Source organism: Narcine bancroftii, chromosome 7, assembly GCF_036971445.1.
Source record: "Narcine bancroftii isolate sNarBan1 chromosome 7, sNarBan1.hap1, whole genome shotgun sequence".
In the NCBI taxonomy this organism is placed as follows: Eukaryota; Metazoa; Chordata; class Chondrichthyes; order Torpediniformes; family Narcinidae; genus Narcine; species Narcine bancroftii.
In genome coordinates, this window is record NC_091475.1 from 48,547,066 (window position 1) to 48,572,445 (window position 25,380).

The 25,380-nt window shown below is 41.7% G+C and overlaps 1 protein-coding gene across 7 annotated transcripts in view; it reads right to left on the reverse strand.

Annotated features, from left to right (window-relative positions):
* ccdc191 (coiled-coil domain containing 191) overlaps positions 1-25,380 on the reverse strand; it is a 74,956-nt gene that overhangs the window by 37,170 nt on the left and 12,406 nt on the right. For 4 of the 7 annotated variants that reach the window (XR_011341840.1, XR_011341842.1, XM_069890006.1 and 1 more), the window contains 3 exons: positions 5,654-5,692; positions 5,388-5,529; positions 567-722 (listed from right to left, as the gene is read on the reverse strand). Coding sequence is in view for 5 of the 7 variants with exons in the window: in XM_069890006.1 (XP_069746107.1) it covers positions 567-722; positions 5,388-5,529; positions 5,654-5,692 (337 nt within the window). In the remaining 2 variants the exon portion in view is untranslated. Of the gene's footprint in view, positions 1-566; positions 723-5,387; positions 5,530-5,653; positions 5,693-6,475; positions 6,547-25,380 lie in introns of those variants that run through there. The other 3 variants (XM_069890007.1, XM_069890009.1, XM_069890010.1) reach the window with 3 other exon arrangements.

Sequence of the window (25,380 nt, forward strand, 5' to 3'; positions counted from 1 at the left end):
GATGGCAACCAAATAGTTAACATTCCCTTTCAGAAACAGTGGTTTTTGTTTGTAGATCCAGAAAATCTTTTTCAGTGTTTGTTTTTAACTTTAAATTAATCTTGCAGTATTAAAGCAGTTCCCACTTAGCTTCATCAATAAATTAGTGTTTGCTTTAAAAAAAATTCACTCGATGCAGTTACAAATTCAAAGAATGTCCAATATTAAGAAGATTTCAATCACTGGCAATGGCCTGTAATTTGAAGGTTAAATCTTGTCTGTGTTCATAATTTTACTGGTATAATTTTGGAACACTGTGAATCAATGCTTCAAGAAGAGTTTTACTTTTCTTTTTGCAACAGTCCTCATTGCATTTTTTTTGTTTCTTCCTAATTTAGTTACTTATTATAAAATAACTGTCTCTTCTTGTTAACGTATTGTCAGTGACAATAAACATCATGCCATCGAAACTGAACAAAACATATTAAAGTGGTGTACACAATACTGAAAATGTATTCTACACACCAAGAACTCAGCATTTCAAGTTGAATCGTTGTCTGTGAAAAACAACAGAAATAAACCCTCACCATCAAAGTTTTCATATTCAGGTATTCTGGAGAAAACATCTGTTGAATATATGGGTGCTTCTGAACCTTTCATGTAATTTTCCAGCTCTCCAGCCTCTTCATATGCCAATTCCTTTCTGAGTTTGGAATTCATCCATTCATTTAGTAACTCCTGCGCTATGATTAAAGGAAAACTGTGAATGCCATTTTATTCTGGGCATTTACAATAACTTTTTTCATGGACAATTTACCCATGAACTTAAAAGTACTCAACTTAAACCCTAAAAATACAATACACTATTTTAGTATTTTTAGCATATGGAATTTTATTCTGTCAAATTGAACCTTGGACTTCAACAAAAATGTTCGAAAAGTGTGAATGATGGCAATCTTTTTAAATAATGTAAATGAAAAATCAAGTCACATGAATCACAATCGTAGTGAAATGGAATTTTCAAAAATTCAATCAACATATTTTAATAAATGCTAATAATTACAATATTTAAAAATACTCCAAATGCAAGGAGATATGCAAAAATTTCAATAATTCTGACAAAAAATGCCATTGGTCAATGTTGCATTTTGTAATAGACTATCTTCTTCCAAAATTCTGCAGATTATAGAATGGTGCACACGATTAGGTGGTGGCAACTGTAATTTGGGAAAAAAAATCAAAGGACGGGTACTACTGACCTACTTACCTCTGTGACTGCCAGAAATGCTACACTTGGAACCAATCTGCAGAGGTCATTTACCGTATCCAGTGCTCCCAATGTGGCCTCCTCTACATCAGAGAGACTGGACACAGAATGGGAGAGTTTCGATGAGCACCTTTGCTCTGCCGGCTGCAGTAACAGGGACTTATATGGTGACTAACCATTTTAATTCCTCACATCAAGTCGATCCATGGCCTCATGCACTGTCAGACTGAGGCTACTCGCAAATTGCAGGGAACATTTAATATTCTGTCTGGATACTCTCCAAACAGATGGCATTAACATTGACCTTGTTTCTGTTAAACCCCTCCCGAGTCTCTCTTTTTCTATGTCTCCTTTGCTCTAGCTCCACACCCCTTTCCCTTCCCTCTTCTACAGATCTACCTGTGGCGGTATGAGGTATTACACACTGTAATAACTGTATGTACTGGCCTGGACTGCCCCTTCCTTCCCTCTGACCGCCTCCCAGGAGATTCCCTAATAAAGGTCCCGACCCAAGACCTTGACCCCAGATCACTTCCTGCTCAGATCCAGGCCAGATGCTCTGAGACCCAGCCAACGTCTAAGCTAATAAAAGCTTTTGACACCGGTCTACTGCCTTGTGGAGTCACTTGATTGCCCATCACTACCACCTCACTCCATCACTTTTCAGCTTTTTTCTCTTCTACCCACCCACCTATATCTACCTATGACCTCTTACCTGTTGGCATGTACTTCTCTTTCTGGCCTTTCTTCTCTTCCACCCACATTTTTATTCAGACACCTCCCTGTTTTTCTTTCATACCTTGACAAAGGGCTCAAGCCCAAAACATTGGCTGCCTTTTACTTTCTTCAGATTCTGTGTGACCTGCTGAGTTTCTCCTGTACTTTTGCGTATTGACCATTAACCTTACAATACTAGGGAAAATGCTGGTGATACAGCAAAGAAGCCTTGAAAGAATTGAAGAAATTCACCCTTACAAATTTAAGCAATCACTGTACAAAAATTTGAGAAACAGTGTAAGATTTGTACTTGTCAACACAGAATTGATGTTTCTAACTCGTATTTCCTGACACTACTGCAGATGATATGACTGTCAGATGAAAAGCTGCAAGTCAGACTTTTTACCCCACATTGGGGAATGCAGGGATTGCCTCTATAAGGATGGGATTATAGAATGCTTTCAAATTATCAATTGGATAAGACATTATTAACATGGTTGATGAAAGAGAAATGGTGCTTAGCTGACCAAATAGAGATTTATCATAGTCGTATGATAAAAACAACCAACTGAAAAACCTCACAAAGATAAGCGTATACAGAGCCGTTGTCATACCCACACTCCTGTTCGGCTCCGAATCATGGGTCCTCTACCGGCACCACCTACGGCTCCTAGAACGCTTCCACCAGCGTTGTCTCCGCTCCATCCTCAACATCCATTGGAGCGCTTACACCCCTAACGTCGAAGTACTCGAGATGGCAGAGGTCGACAGCATCGAGTCCACGCTGCTGAAGATCCAGCTGCGCTGGATGGGTCACGTCTCCAGAATGGAGGACCATCGCCTTCCCAAGATCGTGTTATATGGCGAGCTCTCCACTGGCCACCGTGACAGAGGTGCACCAAAGAAAAGGTACAAGGACTGCCTAAAGAAATCTCTTGGTGCCTGCCACATTGACCACCGCCAGTGGGCTGATAACGCCTCAAACCGTGCATCTTGGCGCCTCACAGTTTGGCGGGCAGCAACCTCCTTTGAAGAAGACCGCAGAGCCCACCTCACTGACAAAAGGCAAAGGAGGAAAAACCCAACACCCAACCCCAACCAACCAATTTTCCCTTGCAACCACTGCAACCGTGTCTGCCAGTCCCGCATCGGACTTGTCAGCCACAAACGAGCCTGCAGCTGACGTGGACTTTTTACCCCCTCCATAAATCTTCGTCCGCGAAGCCAAGCCAAAGATTAGTGAAAAAGATCTAGTTAATGTGCTTTATTTGGAGTTTCAAGAGGTCTTTGATAAAGTTCTGCAGATAAGAGATTAGAGTGTTAAAATCATACATAGGATTTGGTGCACTGGATTGACATATATTGAAAACTAGTCAACATGACTGAAATGGCAGCACTGCTGGAGCTGCTGCGACAAAGTTGCTGCTGGTGTGGACTCGGGAGAATGGAGGTGGGGAGACAGCACCCGGTCCTAATGCTGGCGGATCTGTGCAGGCCTCAAAAATGGCCTGTTAGCGGTGCTAAATGCATTTTTCAACTAAAATCCTGCAACCACAGGTTGGTGCCGAAGATAGTGGCGCCTGTGCTTGGCAGCGACCACGAAGCATTGCAGACTCTGGGAAGCAGCGGACCAGCACAGGGCACCAGAAAATGAGGATTACACCTGCCCACCCCACAATTGAGAAAGAGAAGCAGATAAGCCTTGAATTAATCACATAAATTCAACCGTACAAATGTAAACGATCACTACCAAAAAAATTGAGATACAGTTTAAAATTTATACTTGTGGCCCTACAAGTCCATGTCCACAGTGGCAGACCAATGAGGGGTTCGGCGGCTGAGGGACCCATGCAGGCTGCAGGTGATTTGCAGTTGAGGTTCTCCTATGGGTTGCTGGAGAGTGGCTCATGGGAACCAGGTATCAGAACCAGGATACAAGAGAGTTCTGAGGGCAAGAGGGGCTCCCAAAGAGCTTCAGGCACTGAAGACTTCCTGATCGTATTGGAGATTTGGATCTGGAGTTTTGGATTGCCGATGGATTGAACAAAGTCTATGCGGTTGCAGAGGCTTCAGGAGCACTGGAGGTAAATCAGTGACTCTGAAGGGTCTATCTTTTGCTTCTCTTTCTTTCGTACTGTAAGGGGTATCAGTCAACACAAATAGTGACTATTTGCCTTATGGCAGGCAGAAGGTAATTTTGTAATAGTAGAGAACATGTAATATTACATGATTATAAAAAGGAATCTTGAATCTTGAGACAGTAAACTTTTAAATAAGTGGAGTGACCAATGGATTACAAGGTGGAAAAAAAGGGTTAGGCCCAACTGTTCACAACATATTAATGATTTGGATGAGGGGATCAAAAGTAATATTACTAAAGTTTTTCAATAATGAAAAAGCAGATATGATTGAGAGTTTTGAGGAAGATGCAGAGAGGATTCAAAGCAATTTAGTCAAGTTGAGTTTTTGGGCCAATACTTGGCAGATGCAGAATAACCCAAATAAATGTGTGGTTATCAATACTTGAATAGGATTAACATAGACAGTGTATTATTTAAACAGTGTCAGATTGAGAAAATTTGAAAAATCAAGGCATCTGCATGTCTTTGTACATCAGACTTGGGGAAAAAAAAGTAAAGGTGCAGTATACAATATGTAATGTCTCATTTGAGTGCAGGTGAATGGCTGTCTTAAGATAGTTTTACACTGCCTTTTTGAGACAACTCTAAGAGCATTGAGTACAATTTTTATCTCTTTACCCAAGAAAGGATACATTTGTCATTACCCAGACCACTCCCTGCAATGACAGCACTGTTGGATGAGGAGATACTGGATTGACTAAGAGAGACCGCATTGATACATCGAGTGGAATCGGTCAAGACCAGTGAGGCACAGTTTAGGAGATGAGAACATTCTTCTCACACACGTTAGTGTATCTGTGAAATTCTCTACAGTAGAAGGCAGCAGAGGCAAAGTTGCTAAATATGGAGATAAGATTCTTTGGCACAAATCTTCAAGATTTATGGGAGAAACTAGGAAAATGGTATTGAGGATTAGCCAAAGTGGTATTGAATGGCAGAACAAATTTGATAGATTGAATGGTCAACTCTGGTTCCAAAAATGCCATGGCTGAGAGATGCAAGGAACAAGAAAATTACAAATCCAGACATGGCCCTTGATTACTACTAATTAAAATTTTAATGGCAGTCAGGCTTATCAGTATTTTTTCAAGGCATGAATCATAGCACACTTTAAAGAAGGTGTGTGCAAACTGCATATGTGATTGAGTAACTTTGTTTCACTCTGAAACACCATGCCACATTACCAGTTGAGCTGGAAGTACTTAAAGCTATAACGCTTCATGTGATTTACACCTGACAGTGAGAGAATCATCAAGATAGTGTACAATCATTGGGAATCTTACCTTCAGCGTAGGCATCGTCGTGATCACAAAGCTGATCAACTGTCTCCATTGTCATGACATGGCCACTGACCTTTGGATGAATTTTTAACTTTTTTGAAGGAAATACTTCTGCGACTGCGCATTCAGATGCTTGTTCAACTCTCTATTTAAAAAGTAATGAATACAGTATTCAAATAATATTTTCTACACAAGTTCTACTTTGCCAATCCCAACTCCACAACCTTCACAGTAACAAGATAATTATGAATTCAGTTGGTTATACTTACTTTAATCCAGCCTTGGATATCATCATAATCCATGTTTTGCTGTTGAAATAACAATTTGTTAACATGTTAAATAGTTTAACAGATAGTGAACATGCATTGACAACCAAATATATTTTAGCCCCTTTGAAGGTAGCCAATTCTAACATTGTAAAGTTAATTATCTGGAAAACTCTTCATAATAAAAGCTTTAATAATTTAGAAATGCAATGATATTTGATACCTAACCCGCCAAATATAAGCAATTAAAAGTATTATATCATGTACAGTAAATTCTTCGCACAATATGCAACCTTGGATGACTCTGATCCATTATCAGTATCAAAAAAAGGGAATGAATAAAAAAAACTGATATGTGAATAAGTTGATCGAATATGCTTAACAAAAGGGTTAATGAATTTAGTGAAAAAATACAGTAGCTGCCTTGTAACATGATGGGAACATAATTGTCTTCGAACATGACCTTCCCTGTTCTGTAACTAACACCACAAAGAATGTAGCAAGAAGTAAATAAACCAAGAGTAGGGACACCCTGACATTTCCGAGCTGTCTGCAGACACCACAAGGGAACATATTGTTGTAAAAACAGAATGACAGCAGTGTGAAACTTGTGTAGAGTCCCACGCAGACCCCTGCATTAAGATGTACAAAAGTGGGATGAACGTTTTGTATACTTTGAGCGGGAATCAGTGCAGAAAATGACTTACTGAATACTTCTTTTCTACGCCTCACTCCCACTAGCATGAACAAGGCTGAATTAAGAAAACTGTTGCATGCTTAATTGGTTCTGCTGTTTATTTTATTATAGCGTGGGTTGACTTTCACCTTGGCATAATCGGCAGGATCTTGCCAGAAGTCATTTTGGGCTGAGTAAGAGGCCATCAGCATTTGGGACGCTGGAGGAAGAATAAAGAGGCACCTTCAGATCCATTGTATCGGACTCCCACCTCGGTTTCCAGGAACATTGTGGTCCCTCCTCTGAGGTTGATCTGGTTCCCTACTGAGATTCAGAAAAGAACCAGGATGGACAAGAGGGCAAAGCATATAGTTTGGAGGAATAGTACAAGGTTTAAGGTCACACGACTGCAGTGGTTATACAGATAAATTGATATAGGATTCCCTGAGGTTAAATTTAATTCGATCAGTTGGCCAGAGAGGCCCGGATAAAAGGTTAATTTGTAAGGTAGGCAGATCGTAGATGGATAGAGTTATGTACAAAGGAGGGTGCACCCAAAGACTGGGAAGTTTTACAGGCTGAGTATGAGTGACATGACAATCAGGAGAAAAAACAGAGAGAGGAGGAGAGTAGAGCTAGATGCCAAATGGTAAACAAACAGAAGGTAATAAAAGACACCAGGGACCCATTATCAGGCATGGCAACACTATTTCTGCAAAAGGAGGAGGAATTAGAAGTTTCCCTTTGGGCTCTCCACCCCCATATGTTCCCCAAATTTCAGGTTCCTTGTCCTTTGCCTTACAACCAGTCTCAGCAGCACCAACCAATGCTGGTTTGATTATAGAATTCAACGTGGAACAACATCCACACTCAGAGCCTGAGTTTAGGAGAGCATACATAGTACAAATGAGACACAAAGAAGAGACATAAATCAGGGGAATAGGGAAAAGACAATTACCCCTCTGCATGGTTCCAAATCCCTGAGGACATCAGTCTGATCAAGATTCTGTAATGGAATAATTTCACTTTTTTCCCCAGTTCACCTTATACCCTTACACCTTGCACCAAATGCATTTATTAGAGTCTGTAATTTGATGAAGGAGTTAGCAGGATTTATTAAGTACAAAATTACATCACCTGGCAGGAGGTTAATTTTATCATTTGTCTGATCTACTTTGATGAAGGAGTTAGCAGGATTTATTAAGTACAAAATTACATCACCTGGCAGGAGGTTAATTTTATCATTTGTCTGATCTACTTTGAAATCTTTTACATCAGGATCCTGTCTAATTGTTTTGGCTAGGGACTCAATAGCCAAGACAAAGAGCAGCAATGTCAACTTGATCTACTCAAGGGAAATGCTATTGAGATCTGTCTGTTAGTGGCAATTTTGGCCCCGGGCTCATGAAAACTGGGTTTTTACCCAGTTAATAAACAACTGCCAAACCAAGCCAAGACTTTAAATAAATATGGCCACTCCAGCCTATCGAAGGCCTTTTCAACATCGAAAGCCTTTTCAACATCGAAAGCTACAGCTATACTAGGCTTAGACTTAGATTTTGCTAGTTGGATAATATTAAAGAGCCTACAAAAATTGTTAACTGATAGACATTTCAAAATAAAGCCACTTTGGTTTGGATTTATTAATTGTGGCAAATATTGGCCAAGCCTGTTCGCTAAGGCCTTATAGATCAATTTATAGTCTGAATTTAATAATGAAATGGGCCAAAATGAAGAGCACTTTAATGGGTCTCTATTTTTTTGTGAATTACAGTGATTATAGCAGTGGTTTTCAAACTGCTCCCCTAAACTCAGATTCCACCTTAAGCAATCTCTTTGCCAAGGAGTCATGTGATGGAGTAGTGGCCGGTAGGGGAATACCAGCCCTCTCCAGAAAAGAAGAAATAAAGTGAAGAAAATACAAAGTTCACGAAATACAAAATATAACAAAGAAAAGATAAAGTTGTAGAGAAAAGAAAGAAAATGGCACCCAAGAAGGAAAAAGTAAAAACAACGGGAAAAAAAGAAGACGCCAGAAGAGAAAGGAGAAGGCCTTACCTGCATGAAGAAACAGGGAGCCATCGTGGAGAGCCCATTCTCCAAGGTTGGTGACAACCCTGCAGAGTCGCAACCCCCCGACCGCTGGACTGCAAAAATGGCTCTCTGAGCCAAAAAAAAGTGTGCAACTATGCATGCGCGAGGAGTCGCGCATGCGCAGTGTGCTTACTGAGGACCAGGAGAACACCAACGGGAGGGGGGGCTCAACAGTGCAGCGGGCAAACACAATGCGACCAGCTGAGGGATGCCCGACACCAGGGCTCTCAGCTGGAAGAAGAGGAAAGCAGCAGGAGAGGGAGTGAAAGGAAAGAAGAGCAGCAGCAGGATGCTCAATAGATGAGCAGCCCAGAAGAAGAGGACCAACAGCAAGAAGCCACGCAAGAAGAAGCCCAGCAAAGTAAGATAAGCAACTCATCAGGAAAGTCAGAAGAGACACAGATACAAGGAAGAGGAGAAGAAGACACAAACACAGGTACAGACACAGAAGAAGAGGAAGAAGAAGACCAAGATCTGCACAGAGAAATAGAAGGTAAAAGAGATGGACAGAATATAGATAAAGTTTTTTTTCCAAGAACAAATGAGAGCATTAAAAGAATGGTTGTCATTAGAATTTAGTGCAATTAAAAGAAAAATGAAAAGAACAGAAGATAAAGTGAATAGTTTAGAGCTGGTCATGACATAAATAGGGAAAAGATTAGAAAATGTGGAAGAACGAGAAATGGCTGTAAAAATGGAAGTGAATGACTTAAGAAGAAAATTGGAAGAAAGTGATAAAAAAGTTAAAGAGTCACAAGAGTTGTTAGCAGAAAATTGATATGTTGGAAAATTATAGTAGGCGAAACAACAGAAATATAGTGGGCCTAAAGGAAGATGAAGAAGGCACAGATATGAAGGAATTTATAAAAGAATGGATCCGAAAGGTCCTGGGAATGACAGAAATACAGGAAGGAATGGAAATGGAAAGGGCACACAGAACACTAGCTCCGAACAAAATCCGTTTTGGTAAAATTTTTGAGATATACAACAAGAGAAAATATACTGGAGTGGCAAGGAATGAAATTAGAGAAGACAATAAACCATTGGAATACAAGGGTCAAAAAATATTTTTTTTACCCAGACATAAGTTTTAAACTCTTAAAGAAGAGAAAGGAGTTTAATACAGCAAAATCGATCCTATGGAAAGAAGGTTATAAATTTATGTTAAGACATCCAGCTGTGCTTAAAATATTTATCCCTGGGGAGCAAAACAGACTGTTCTCGGATCCGGAGGAAGCACGAGAATTTGCAGAACACCTGCAGGACAGAAGGAGAGATGAAGAGTTGTAACAGGAATGAAGAATGGCAATAATATGTATATCTTTTTTTATATATATATATATATATATGATGTAAAATAATGTATATGTAAGAACTAAAGAAGGGAAAGAGAAGGGAAGAAAGGAAGTAAGGGGAAAAAAGAGGGTGCACTTCGTTATATGTGTAAAAAAAAGTCTTTTCCGGGGGGCAGGGGGGGGTTGGATGGGAGAGAATAAACGTCACTGCAAAATCAGTTGACGCTTGCGAGCAGTTTCGTAATCCAAATGGAGAGTGGTTGCCCGGCAAGGGATAAGGGGCAACTCAGGGGGGGAGCGGGGAATGATATTTGGGGCTAAGGGAATATTGGATGTGGGAGTTGTTGAAGTATTTTATGTTTTAAATGTGTTGTCATACATTGAGCTTAAAAAGAGAAAAATGAGAGATGAAAATGGGGAAAAGGGGATGGAGGTGGTGAGGAAACAGAAATGAGGTGTAAACAGGATATGAGATGGCCATGTTGAATTATATCACTATAAATATTAATGGAATACATAACCAAATTAAATGGAAGAGGCTATTAAATATACTGAAAAAAGACAAAAATAGACATAGCATTTGTGCAAGAAACGCATCTAACTGAAGTAGAACATAATAAACTAAAGAGAGACTGGGTAGGGCACATCGCGGCAGCATCATATAATTCAAAAGCCAGAGGTGTAGCTATATTAATTAATAAAAATGTACAAATCAAAATAGAGGAGGAAATAATAGATCTAGCAGGGAAGTATGTAATGATAAAGTGTCAGATATATTCAGAATGTAGGAATTTTCTCAATATATATGCATCTCATGAAGAGGATCAAAAGTTTATGCAAGATATTTTTTCGTAGATTGTAGATTCACAAGGGAATATATTGATAGGAGGGGATTTTAACCTTAATTTGGATCCAATGTTGGATAAAACTGGACAAAAGACTAGCAAAAAGAATAAAGTGGCCAAATTTATGGTTAAATCAATGCAGGAAATGAAACTTGTGGATATAGCGAGGAGGCAGCATCCATGAGAGAAGGAATACTCATATTATTCGAGTAAGCATAAAACATACTCAAGGATTGTCATGTTTTTGTTGTTGGCCCATATTCAAGGGAGAGTTAGGAAAATTGAATATAAAGCTAGATTGCTATCTGATCATTCACCACTGTTATTAGCAATAGAACTGGAGGACATCCCACCAAGAACATAGAGATGGAAGTTAAACTCCATGCTACTTAAAAGGCAGGAATTTAGAGAGTTTATTGAACACCAAATTAAAACGTACTTTAAAATAAATACAGAATCAGTGAAAGACAAATTCATATTATGGGATACAATGAAAGCTTTCATCAGACGACAGATAATAAGTTATGTTTTTTTTTCTTTGGCTTGGCTTCGCGGACGAAGATTTATGGAGGGGGTAAAAAGTCCACGTCAGCTGCAGGCTCGTTTGTGGCTGACAAGTCCGATGCGGGACAGGCAGACACGATTGCAGCGGTTGCAGGGGAAAATTGGTTGGTTGGGGATGGGTGTTGGGTTTTTCCTCCTTTGCCTTTTGTCAGTGAGGTAGGCTCTGCGGTCTTCTTCAAAGGAGGTTGCTGCCCGCCAAACTGTGAGGCGCCAAGATGCATAAGTTATGTAACTAAGATGAAAAAGGATTACAATCGGGAAATAGAACAGTTGGAAAGGGAGATAGATAGTAAGTACAGAAAAGGAACTAGCAAAAAGGGATGATATAACAAAATGAAGAGAATTGGTGGACAAAAAAAATAAAATATGAAACATTACAAAAGTATAAGGTAGAGAAGAATATAATGAAAATAAAGCAAAAGTATTATGAATTAGGAGAAAAAACACACAAAATATTAGCCTGGCAACTTAAAATAGAACAAGCTAAAAAAAACTGTATTGGGATCAAGGAAAAAGGACAAACAAATTACATATAATCCAATGGAGATTAATGAGAACTTTAAGGAATTTTATGAATAATTATACCAAACTGAAAATGAGGGGAAAGATGATAAAATAGAAGAGTGTTTAGCTAAAATTGAACTGCCAAAATTGCAAGAAGAGGAACAAAACAAACTGATAAAACCATTTGAAATAGAGGAAGTACAGGATATATTAAAAAAGCTGCCAAACAATAAATTGCCTGGAGAGGATGGATTCCCAATAGAATTCTATAAAACATTTAAAGAGTTATTAATTCCTCCTCTCCTGGAGGTAATGAACCAGAGAGAAGAAACACAAAACTTGCCAGATTCATGTAAGACAGCAGTAATCACAGTAATACCAAAGACGGGGAAGGATCCACTAACACCAGTATCATATAGACCAATATCTTTACTTAATTCAGATTATAAGATAACAGCAAAAGTATTATCAAACAGATTGGCTGATTGTGTACCAAAAAGAATTACCACTAACGTTGATAGGGAGGGTAAATTGTATTAAAATGAATATCTTCCCAAGGATACAATAGTTATTTCAATCATTACCAATTCCCTTAACAGAGAAATTCTTTAATGAACTAAAGAGAATAATAAGGAAATTTTTGTGGAAAAGGGGGGGGAACCGAGGATAACGTTAGATAAATTAACAGAGAGGTACAACCATGGTGGTTTGCAGTTACAAAACTTTAAAAATTATTATAAGAGCAGCACAATTAAGGTATTTATCAGATTTTTATCAGAAAAGGGAAAAACCAGATTGGACCAAGATAGAGCTAGATAAAATAGGGGAGAAGGTACTGGAACGTATACTTTATAAGTGGGATGAAAAGTTGGTACAGGTACACGATCCTTTATCCAGACATCTAAAATCCGGAAAGCTCCAAAATCTGGCAAGTGGGGACCAGCGGCCGTGGGACCGGCAGTCGGGGGAGACATCCGGGCGGCTGATGGACCGGTGGTCGGGGAAGATGTCCGGGTGGCCAAGGAACCGCGGCCGGGGGAGATGGCCAGGTGACTAGAAGGGGGTGGTGGTGGAGACAGCAGCAAAATTCAGGTAGGCTTTCCAAAATCCGGAAAAATCCAAAATTCGGAACATACTGTCCCTCAAAGGTTCCGGATAAAGGATCATGTACCTGTACAACATAAAAGCTCAACAGTATTGCATCATTTATTCAATATATGGAAGAAGATTCACTTAGAAAGGAAAAAAAAACAAATTACCAAAATCCAAAATTATTATTGATGCGAAATCAGCAAATCCCTTTTACAATAGATAATCTTTCCTTTAGAGAATGGGACAGAAAAGGAATTAAAAGAATAGAAAATTGTTTTTTGGGAAAGAATTTATTAACATTTGAACAATTGAAGTACAAATATGGAATAATTCATGGTACAATGTTTGCATATCATCAACTGAAAGCTTACTTAAAGGATAAATTGGGAAACAGACTGAGATTACCAGAAGGAAGCAGCTTTGAATATGTGATTACAGACACAATGATAATTAAAAGATTTATAATGAACATGTACATCAAGATGCAGGATAAGGAAAATGATGAAATAAGCTATAAACCCAAACAAAAATGGGAAAAGGATTTAAACATAAAGATTAAAAATGTAACATGAGAAAAGCTATGTTCTGGAACCATGAAGAATATAATAAACACAAGGTTACGCATGATATAATATAATTGGCTACACAGGTTATATATCACGCCCCCAAAAGTTAAAAAAATGGGATCCAACATTATCAGATAGGTGTTTCGCTGTAAGGAAATGGGAACAACAGTACATGCAATTTGGGCATGTGAGAAAGTGAAAAAGTTTTAGGAAGATCTAAATCAGATATTAAATAAAATCACAAACAACAACATACCAAAAAATCCAGAGATCTTTCTTCTAAGTAATATAAGAAGTAAGGAATTAGGCCTCAAACTGGATGAAGTACAAAAAAGATTTATTATGATAGCCTTAGCTGTCGCAAAAAAATGTATAATGTCAACTTGGAAATCAGAAGAGAGCCTGAGAGTACAGCAATGGTACATGGAAATGAATAAATGTATTCCATTGGAAAAAATAACATATAATTTAAAAAATAAAGTCACATTATTTGAACAAATTTGGGAACTGTACATGGAACATAACAGAGAGGGCTTGCCTCAGACCTCCACCCCTAAAATGATAAAATGACTTGATCCAGTGTGTAAAAGTAGATGACACGTTTTTCTTGTTTATTTTTCATTGTGTGATGACATTGTTTAATGGTTTTATTGTATTGTATATGTTGAATGTTTATTGGTTTTAGAGGGGGGTGGAAAGGGGGGAGGGAAGATAGGGGGGAAAAAAGGGGGAGAAAATGCCTCTGTGTATATTTAAGAGGGAAATGTTTGTATGTATTTTGATTGATATGGTTCACAGTGTGAAAACTAAAAAATTATATTTAAAAAAAAAAGCAATCCCTTTGCCATAAGTGCTCTGTGATTAGTCAGGGATTGCCTAAGGTGGAATGTGAGTGGGAAGGGAAGGTTGAGAACCACTGCTCTAGACCCAATTGTTACTGAAAAACTTTGCTTAAAAAAAATTGTCATTGGCCCATTTCCTTTGGAGCTATGAAACCGTGCACATAACAAGTCAACTAGGTACTATTAAAATAGTGATTACTTTTACTAATTACAGGGCACTTATGGCATAGGAAATGCTTAAGATGGAATGTGCGTTTAGGGGGGCAGTTTGAAAACCACTGCAGTAGAGAATGATTCGAGGAGAGTTTCAGTTTTAGGTGCTAAGTTAATAACATCCATGATAAGAGGGATAAGCAAATCCTTAAAGCCTCTTTAAAATTCAAGGGGAAAACGGTCTTCCCCTGATGATTTATAAGATTGTAGTGAGCCTCGGGTTTTTTCAATTTATTTTTGGGTGAAGAGAAGATCAAGATTCAATTGGTCTTCTTGGCTAAATTTGGGCAATTCAACAGTGGACAAAAATTCATCAATCTTAGTTAGGTTTTCTAGCAATTCTGATGTATATAAATTTGTATAAAACTGTTTAAATGTGTCATTAATTTCTATTGGATTATATGAATCTGAACTTGTTCCAGTTTGAATTGCGTTAATAGTCCTGGAACTTTCTTCTGCTCTCAGTTCCAGAACAAGACTTTATGTGCCTTCTCTCCCAATTCATAATATCTTTGTTTAGCTCTTAAAATGGCTTTTTTTAAATTCTATAAGTGTGTAAGCACTTATACATAGCAATTGACATCTGCTTTTGACATCTCAGCTGCTATATTCTTCCTATATTGATGTATGGGTGAAAGAAATGGACTATCACAAATGCAATGGAAAAAACAATCAATGCAGTGGAGAAGTAGTTTCTCGGAAGAATGCTACATATATCATAAACAGACAGGATAACAAAAGAAAAAGTTCTACAAAGAATGAAAACAAAATGTACATTACTTAAAAGAATCAGAAAACAGCAATCAAAATTCTTTGGACACATCATGTGAAGAGAGATACATTAGAACATTTAGTTACAACTGTAAAGCTGGAAGGAAAAAGCAGCAGAGGCAGACAGAAAGAAAATTATAGATGGATTAGCATCATGGTTAGAAATGAGAGGCATCAACTACAATTCGGAGGGTCAGAGACTGTGATCACCCATGCTGAAAGGCGAGACAGCTGATGTATTTGAGGTTTTTGTTTAAAAGTGATTGATATAATTCCTTGGAACCAGACCGTTGGAACTCCTTTTTCAATTTCAAAATTTCTGCTTCCAGTTCTTCTATTTCTGCCATGTATTTCTTCTTAATACCTTTTGTGTATGAGATTATTGTCCCCTTAAATAAGCTTTTCGTGTGTCCCATCAGACCATTGGTGGAGGGGGGGGGGGGCATTCTTCGTCTCGCCAAATAGCTTTATCTGGTCCCTAATAAACTTACAAAAATCTGCTTTTTGAAGAAGGGTGGGGTTCAAACACCATTTATGTGAATTAGTTTGTTTTTCTTGCATCAAGATAGTCAGGGTTTCTTCAAACAGTACATGCAATTTGGGCATGTGAGAAAGTGGAAAAGTTTTGGGAAGATCTAAACCAGGTATTAAATAAAATCACAAAAAGCAACATACCAAAAAATCCAGAGATCTTTCTTCTAAGTAATATAAGTAAAGAACTTGGACTCGATTTGGATGGAGCACAAAAAAAGATTTATTATGATGGCCTTAGCTGTAGCAAAAAAATGTATTATGTCAACCTGGAAATTAGAAGATAGCCTGAGAATACAGCAATGGTACATAGAAATGAATAAATGTATTCCATTGGAAAAAATAACATACAATTTAAGAAATAACATCACAGTTATCGAACAAATTTGGGAACCGTACATGGAACACAACAGAGAAGTCCTACCGCGGACCTCCACCACCTAAAATGACAGAAGGAGAAGAAGACGAAATGAACTGACCCAGTATGTAAAAGTAGATGACACAAATTTCTTGTTTATTTTCATTGTGTGATGACATTGTTTAATGGGTTTAATGTATCATATATGTTGAACGTTGAGTGGGTGGGGCAGGGGGTGAAGGATAGAGGGAAGGGAATGGGGGAAAGGGGAGAAAATGACAGTGTATATTCAAGAGGGAAATGTTTGTGTGTATTTTGGTCAGTATGGTTCATAGTGTGAAAAATATTTTTTTTTTTTAAAAAAGATAGTCAGGGTTAAAGGTGAATGATCCGACAGGGTTCTAGATAAGTGTTCAGATTCTAATGTTGTGTGAATTGGCTGTGTTAACAACATAAAAGGTCAATCCTAGAATGAGAGTTATGGGGGCAGGAATAGAAAGAATAGTCCATGGTTTGAAGGTGCATTGTCTCTACACATCTGTCAAATTTGAATCTTTCATAAAAGCCAAGGCAGTTTTGTCCACTTTTACTTTGGATACTGTCGAAGTTGACTTATCCAGAACAGGATCCAACCAAAAATTACAGTCGCCCCCAACAAGTATATTTTGTCATTTCCCCGATACCTTGAGAAAAATATCCTTAATAGTTGGGTGTATATAAATTTAAAAGTGTCCAAGGTTCTGAGTAAATCTGACAATTAACCAATACATATGGGCCTGAGGGATCAATAATAGTTTCTCCAATAGTGACCAGTTTTTTTATTTTTCAAAATAGCCACCCCTCCCAGCTTTGGAGTTAAAGGCAGATGATAATACATGCCCTACCCATTCTCTCCTCAGTTTCTTATGCTCCTGTATGGTAAGATGGGTTTTCTTATATAAAAGCAATCAATTCAGGTATGTCAAAACACTTCCATTCACATTAAAGCTGATAAATTTCACTGCCCTCTACAAACCCTCTAACTACCCACAACTATCCCCACAACTCCTCTCACCCTGTCTCCTGCAAAGACTCCATCTCCTTCTCTCAATTTCTCCATCTCTGCCACATCTGTTCCCAAGATGAGGTCTTCCTATCCAGATCTTCCAAAATGTCTGCCTTCTTCCACAAACATGGCTTCCCCTCCATTATCACTATCAACAGCCTTCACCTGCATCACTTCCATTTCCTGCTCATCTGCCCTGGCCCCCTCTGCCCCCAGATGCAACAAACATAAAATCCCCCTCATCCTCACCTACCACTTCACCAGCCTCATTATCTGCCATAATTTCAGGCACTTACTACAGGATCCCACCAGCAGACACATTTTTTCTTCTCCTCCCCTCTAGGTCTTCGGTAGGGACCACTCCCTCAATGATTCCCTCGTGTACTCATCTCTCCCCTCCTATCGCACCCCCTCTACCTTTCCCTTGGCCGCAAGAGGTGCAACATTTATGCCCACTTCTCCTCCCTCACCATGGTCTGGGGCCCCCAACAGGCCTTTCAAGTGAAGGAACACCTCACTTGTACATCCACAGGAGTGATTTACTGGATCCAGTGCACCCTTTGTGACCTTCTCTACATTGAAGAGACCGGTCGCAGATTGGGAGATCACTTCACTCAGCATCACTACTCCATCCACCACAAGAGAGACCTCTCAGTAGCCAACCATTTTAATTCTGAGTCACACTCCATACTCACACGTCTGTCCATAGCCTTAGGTACTTTCCCACCCTGACCACCCACAGATCGAAGGAACAACACCTTATTTTCCTCCTGGGCACTCTCCAGCCAGATGGCATTAATATCTGTATCAACTTCTCTGCCTTCTGCTAACTTGCTCCTCTTTTCCAGTTCTCTCCCCCTCCCCCTCCATCCACCTAGTCAACCCTCCTCCATCTAATCACTACTGTCCCCTCCTTCCTTCTCCACCTTTGCCCCCCCGAATCTTTTTGTTCAGATGCCTGCTGACATTCTCTCAATCTTGATGAAGGGCTCAAGCCAAAAATGTCGGTTATGTATTTTTGCCTTTGCTACATAAGGAACACTGTTTGACCAACTAAGTTTCTCCAGCGTTTTGTGTTTTTAATTTTCCTACACTGTTCATTGACAATAAGCATATACATCTATACAGGAGCCCAAGGGTCCCACTGCCGGGAGCCTGAGGTCTGCAGCACTGGTGCTGGGGGCCCCCGAGGTCTGCTGCACTGCTGCCGGCACCTGGGGCCCCCCTGAGGTCCGAAGCTTATTAAAGTCCCATCCAAGAAGTTTGTCGGGTAAGTTCATCTGCATGGAATTGGCATGATGTATTGGCATGGATTGAGAATTGATTTACAGACAGAAAGCAAAGCAGGGCAGACATCTTTCTCACAAATGGTGTTTGTGCCCCAGCCATTCAATCAATATCAACGATTTGGTTGCGTGATCCAAGTTTAAAGATAAAAACAAAAACAGGTATGCTTCAAGAGGATATAAACAAGATAGGTAGGTGAGTGAGAACATGTGTGATGAATATAGCGTGGAAAAGTGTGAGTCATTCATTTTAATATACAAAAGGACTGAAACACAAATATATTTTAAAATGGTGGGAGATTTACACGTCACTGAAAGCTGGACACAGATGGACACAGATGAACAAGCAGTTAGGAAGGCAAGCACAAGATTTAACTGTATTGCAAGATTTGAGTATGGGAATAAAGAGGAATAAATAACATAGTGTTTCTACACCTGGAACATCAAGAACAAAGAGAAGGTACAGCAAAGAATCACTGGATTGATTCCATGGGACGCCATGTTTGCCACATGAGGAGTGATTGAGTAGACTAGGTTTGATCTGCCGAGTTTCTCCAGCATTTTCTATTTTTACTTCAACCATGGTGTCCACAGAATTCTGTGTTTTACTTTAGAAAGCAGTGATATTGAAACTTACAAACTTCTTTATGGCTCAATAGGGTGGATGCAGGAAGGATGTTTCCCTGTATAAGGAGTTCAGAGTCAAGGTAATTTTGTGGCAGACCAGAAGACATCATGCCTAGTACAACAAGCCACAACACAAAAGTAGAGTTACAGAGAGAAATCAACTGGTACAGAGAAAAGGCAACATTGTTTTATTACTTTGGGGGTAATTCAGGAGTGACATTCAGGAGTACCAAAGACAAGACAGACAAATCTGTTGTTTGCTGCACCGAGACCTGGCTAAGAGAACACACCAGACACTGCTATCCAACCAGATGGCTTCGCCATCCATACACTGGATCGGAACCCAGATTCCAGAAAAGGGAGAGGAAGAGATGTGTGCACAGACACTAGAGTTATGTCGATCTCCTGCTCCAATGCCTCAGAGCAAATCTCAATCAAACGCAGGCCCTTCGATCTACCACGAGAGTTAACATTGTGCTTCTCACTGGAGTTTACATCCTTCCCAATGCCAATTACAAGCAGGCACTCGTGGAATTGCACGATGTGTTCAGTAAATAAGAGATGGCCCAGTCCGACACTCTACAAATCTTAGATGGTGACTTTAACCAGGCTCATGTCAAGAAAAACCTGCTCTACCAAAGGTCCCAGCAAACTTGATCATTGCTACACCAAGATAAGGAAGGCCTACCATTCTTTCCCAACACTGTACTTTGACAAGTCTGATCGCCTGGCTGTGCTACTTCTGCCTTCATTCACAGAGCCCAAAAGGAGAGGCTCCAGAGGACAGGACAGCTAGAAAGTGGTTACAGAAGGCTGAAGATCATATACAGGATTTCCTTGAGTCAGCGGATTTGGCAGTGTTCAAGAACTCTGCTGAGAACCTGAACGAGTACACAGAGGATGTCACATACTTTATCAAAACAGCTGTGGATGAGTGTATCCCCACCAAATCATTCAGGGTTTTTCCTCAACCAGAAACCCTGGATAAACAAGGAAATCCAGAACCTGCTGAGAGTCAGATTGCAGCCCTTTAATGGGAAGATCCAGAGCAGTACATCAGGAGCAGGTATGACCTGCAGAAAGCCATCTCCCAGATGAAAATGGAAACAACAAGGGACACCCGACAGCTGTGGCAGGACCTGTCTGCTATAATCCGTTACAAATCCAAATCCAGTAAAGTAGCTGATGGCAAAGCTTCTCTCTGAGGAACTCAATTTGACGACAATAACAGCAAAGAAGCACCCCTCCGCACCCTCACATCCCCTGATAAACACACCATGTTCGAATCGGACGATGACGTGCATGCTGCCTCCAGGAGTGTGAATCCGAGGAAAGCATCAGGCCCAGATGGAGTTCCTAGCCCAGGACTAAAGATCGGTGCTGATCAACTTACAGAGGTATTCACAGATATCTTCAAGTTCTCACGCCAGCAGGGCATGGTACCCACTCGGTTCAAACAGGTTTCAATCATAACAGTGCCCAAGAAGAGTGCAATAACCTGCCTTAATGACTATTGACCAGTTGCACTTAAATCAACGGTGATTAAGTTTTTTTTTAGGCTGATGATGAAGCATGTCAGCTCCTGTCTGAGCAGTGACATAGATCCATTCCAGTTAACCTATCATAATAACAAGTCTATGGCAGATCCCATCTCACTGGTCCTGCACAAAGCCCTGAAACAGCTGGACAGCAAAGATGCATACATCAGAATGCTCTTTATCAACTACAGTTCGGCATTTAACACCATCATACCCTCAAAATTGGTCAGCAAACTCCAAGATTTGGGAGTTAACATCCCACTGCATAATTTGATCATGGATTTTCTCACCACCAGACCATAATCAGTGAAGACTGGTAAGAACTTCTCCTCCACAATCTCCATCAGTACCAGAGCACCACAGAGCTGTGTTCTTAGCCCCCTGCTCTATTCAATTTACATCTCTTTTTTCTTTTCTTTGGCTTGGCTTCGCGGACGAAGATTTATGGAGGGGGTAAAAAGTCCACGTCAGCTGCAGGCTCGTTTGTGGCTGACCAGTCCGATGCGGGACAGGCAGACACGATTGCAGCGGTTGCAAGGGAAAATTGGTTGGTTGGGGTTGGGTGTTGGGTTTTTCCTCCTTTGCCTTTTGTCAGTGAGGTGGGCTCTGCGGTCTTCTTCAAAGGAGGCTGCTGCCCACCAAACTGTGAGGCGCCAAGATGCACGGTTTGAGGCGTTATCAGCCCACTGGCGGTGGTCAATGTGGCAGGCACCAAGAGATTTCTTTAGGCAGTCCTTGTACCTTTTCTTTGGTGCACCTCTGTCACGGTGGCCAGTGGAGAGCTCGCCATATAATACGATCTTGGGAAGGCGATGGTCCTCCATTCTGGAGACGTGACCCATCCAGCGCAGCTGGATCTTCAGCAGCGTGGACTCGATGCTGTCGACCTCTGCCATCTCGAGTACCTCGACGTTAGGGGTGTGAGCGCTCCAATGGATGTTGAGGATGGAGCGGAGACAACGCTGGTGGAAGCGTTCTAGGAGCCGTAGGTGGTGCCGGTAGAGGACCCATGATTCGGAGCCGAACAGGAGTGTGGGTATGACAACGGCTCTGTATACGCTTATCTTTGTGAGGTTTTTCAGTTGGTTGTTTTTCCAGACTCTTTTGTGTAGTCTTCCAAAGGCGCTATTTGCCTTGGCGAGTCTGTTGTCTATCTCATTGTCGATCCTTGCATCTGATGAAATGGTGCAGCCGAGATAGGTAAACTGGTTGACCGTTTTGAGTTTTGTGTGCCCGATGGAGATGTGGGGGGGCTGGTAGTCATGGTGGGGAGCTGGCTGATGGAGGACCTCAGTTTTCTTCAGGCTGACTTCCAGGCCAAACATTTTGGCAGTTTCCGCAAAGCAGGACGTCAAGCGCTGAAGAGCTGGCTCTGAATGGGCAACTAAAGCGGCATCATCTGCAAAGAGTAGTTCACGGACAAGTTTCTCTTGTGTCTTGGTGTGAGCTTGCAGGCGCCTCAGATTGAAGAGACTGCCATCCGTGCGGTACCGGATGTAAACAGCGTCTTCATTGTTGGGGTCTTTCATGGCTTGGTTCAGCATCATGCTGAAGAAGATTGAAAAGAGGGTTGGTGCGAGAACACAGCCTTGCTTCACGCCATTGTTAATGGAGAAGGGTTCAGAGAGCTCATTGCTGTATCTGACCCGACCTTGTTGGTTTTCGTGCAGTTGGATAATCATGTTGAGGAACTTTGGGGGACATCCGATGCGCTCTAGTATTTGCCAAAGCCCTTTCCTGCTCACGGTGTCGAAGGCTTTGGTGAGGTCAACAAAGGTGATGTAGAGTCCTTTGTTTTGTTCTCTACACTTTTCTTGGAGCTGTCTGAGGGCAAAGACCATGTCAGTGGTTCCTCTGTTAGCGCGAAAGCCGCACTGTGATTCTGGGAGAATATTCTCAGCGACACTAGGTATTATTCTATTTAGTAGAATCCTAGCGAAGATTTTGCCTGCAATGGAGAGCAACGTGATTCCCCTGTAGTTTGAGCAGTCTGATTTCTCGCCTTTGTTTTTGTACAGGGTGATGATGGTGGCATCAGGAAGATCCTGAGGCAGTTTACCTTGGTCCCAACAAAGCTTGAAAAACTCATGCAGTTTGGCATGCAGAGTTTTGCCGCCAGCCTTCCAGACTTCTGGGGGGATTCCATCCATACCTGCTGCTTTGCCACTTTTCAGTTGTTCGATTGCCTTATATGTCTCATCCAGGGTGGGAACCTCATCCAGCTCTAGCCTTAGGGGCTGTTGAGGGAGCTGGAGCAGGGCGGAATCTTGGACTGAGCGGTTGGTACTGAAAAGAGATTGGAAGTGTTCTGACCATCGGTTGAGGATGGAGATCTTGTCGCTGAGGAGGACTTTGCCGTCTGAGCTGCGCAGCGGGCTTTGGACTTGGGGTGAGGGGCCGTACACAGCCTTTAGAGCCTCGTAGAAACCCCTGAAGTCGCCAATGTCCGCGCTGAGCTGTGTTCGTTTGGCGAGGCTAGTCCACCACTCATTTTGGATCTCCCGGAGTTTGCGCTGAAGATGGCTGCATGCGCGACGGAAGGCTTGTTTCTTCTCTGGACAGGACGGCTTTGTAAGGTGAGCCTGGTGGGCAGCTCGCTTCTTTGCCAGCAGCTCCTGGATTTCCTGGCTGTTTTCGTCAAACCAGTCCTTGTTTTTCCTGGAGGAGAAGCCCAGTACCTCTTCAGTGGATTGCAGTATGGTAGTCTTCAACTGATCCCAGAGGGTTTCAGGGGACGGGTCCGTGAGGCGGGTTGCAACGTCGAGCTTTGCTTTGAGGTTTGCCTGGAAGTTTCCTCTCGCTTCGTCTGACTGCAGTTTTCCAACATTGAACCTCTTTCTGGGGGCTTTATTGTTCCTGGGCTTTGGCTTGAAGTGAAGGTTGAGCTTGCAGCGAACCAGCCGGTGGTCAGTGTGGCATTCCGCGCTAGGCATGACCCTGGTGTGGAGCACATCTTGTTTGTCACTTTCTCGCACCAGGATGTAGTCCAGGAGGTGCCAGTGTTTGGATCGGGGATGCATCCAGGTGGTCTTAAGGCTGTCCCTCTGCTGAAAAAGGGTGTTTGTAATGACAAGCCGCTGTTCTGCGCAGAGCTCCAACAGGAGGCGCCCATTGTCGTTGCACTTGCCGACGCCATGCTTGCCCAGGATTCCTGGCCAGGTTTCTGAGTCTTTGCCGACACGAGCGTTGAAGTCGCCCAGGATGACAACCTTGTCGGCTGTAGGGGTACGTTGGATGAGGTTGCGCAGGTCGGTGTAGAACTTGTTCTTTTCTGCTGGTTCCGCCTGGAGGGTTGGAGCATAGACACTGATGAGGGTGATGTGACGCTTGTTTTGAAGTGGGAGTCGCATGGACATGATTCGGTCCGAGAGGCCTGTCGGAAGGTTTTCGAGTTTGGAGGCAATGAAGCTCTTGACCATGAAGCCTACACCAGATAGGCGTCGTTCATCCGAAGGCTTGCCAGACCAGTAGAGTGTGTAGCCCGCGCCGCGTTCTTGGAAGCTGCCTACATCTGCCAGGCGGACTTCACTGAGAGCGGCTATGTCGATGTCAAGTCTGAGGAGTTCATGTGCAATGAGGGCAGACCGACGTTCAGGTCGATGGCTGTCAGTCTTATCTAGCATGGTTCTGATGTTCCAGCATGCTAGCTTGAGTTTGTGAGCATCTTTTGAGGGGGAGGACGTGGAGGGGGAGGACGTGGAGGGGGAGGACGTGGAGGGGGAGGACGTGGAGGGGGAGGACGTGGAGGGGGAGGACGTGGAGGGGGAGGACGTGGAGGGGGAGGACGTGGACCTGTCCTCGGGCCTGCGCAAAGGAGCTTTTAGGTGGAGTGCAGTGCGCGCAGTACTGGCCCCACCCTTTACACCCATGGTTCGTGTGCCGTGGCCAAGCAAGCTTGGCCACTCCGATATAAAACCTACGACCCAAGGAATTTACATCTATGACTGTGACAATAACACCATCTACAAATTTGCCACCGATGCCATGGTAATGGTTTGTATAAAGAATGGGGATGAGTCTGCATACAGATACAGAATGAATATTGAAAACTTGGCTAAATGGTGCACCAATAACAACCTTGTTCTCAATGTCACCAAAACTAAGGAAAGGAAAGCCAGAGGTACACGATACAGTGATCACTGGGGGAATCAGAGGTGGAGAGGGTGAGCACATTTAGATTCTTGGGAGACACTATCTCAAAGGATCTTTCCTGGGCCCAACACACCAAAGGTATCATGAAGAAAGCAAGACAGTGCCTCTACTTATTCAGGAGTTTGCAGAGTTTTGGCATGATATCATAAACTCTGGCAAATTTCTACAGAGGTGTGGTGGAAATTGTGCTGACCAGCTGCATCAGTCTGGTATTGGAATACCAAAAGCCTTGATCATAAAACCCTCCAAAAAGGAGGTGAACACAGCCCAGGACATCACAGGCAAAACCCTCCCCACTATTGAGTACATCTATAGGGAATGCTGCCATCGGAAAGCAGCAGCAATCATCAAAGACTCTCTCTACCCAGCACACGCTGTTCTTGCTGCTGCCATCAGGAAAGAGGTATAGGTTCCACAAGATTCATACCACCAGGTTCAGGAACAGCAGCTACCCCTCTACCATCAGTCTCCTCAACAGCAAATTCAATCAGGTACTCTTACTTGTGCACTTTATTGATTTTATTTGCTCTCCCTGTATTGCACAGTCTATGCATTCGTTATCTGTTTACAGTTCTTTTGATTGTTTACATGTTCAAGCTGTGCACTACCATTTAGGGGTAATTCTGCTGCACCTGCAGGATAAAGGAATCTCAGATGTTTGTGATGTCATGTCACTCAGACAATAAATTTGAAATAATGGGGGAAAGAAACTGTCCTTGAATTTGGGTGGT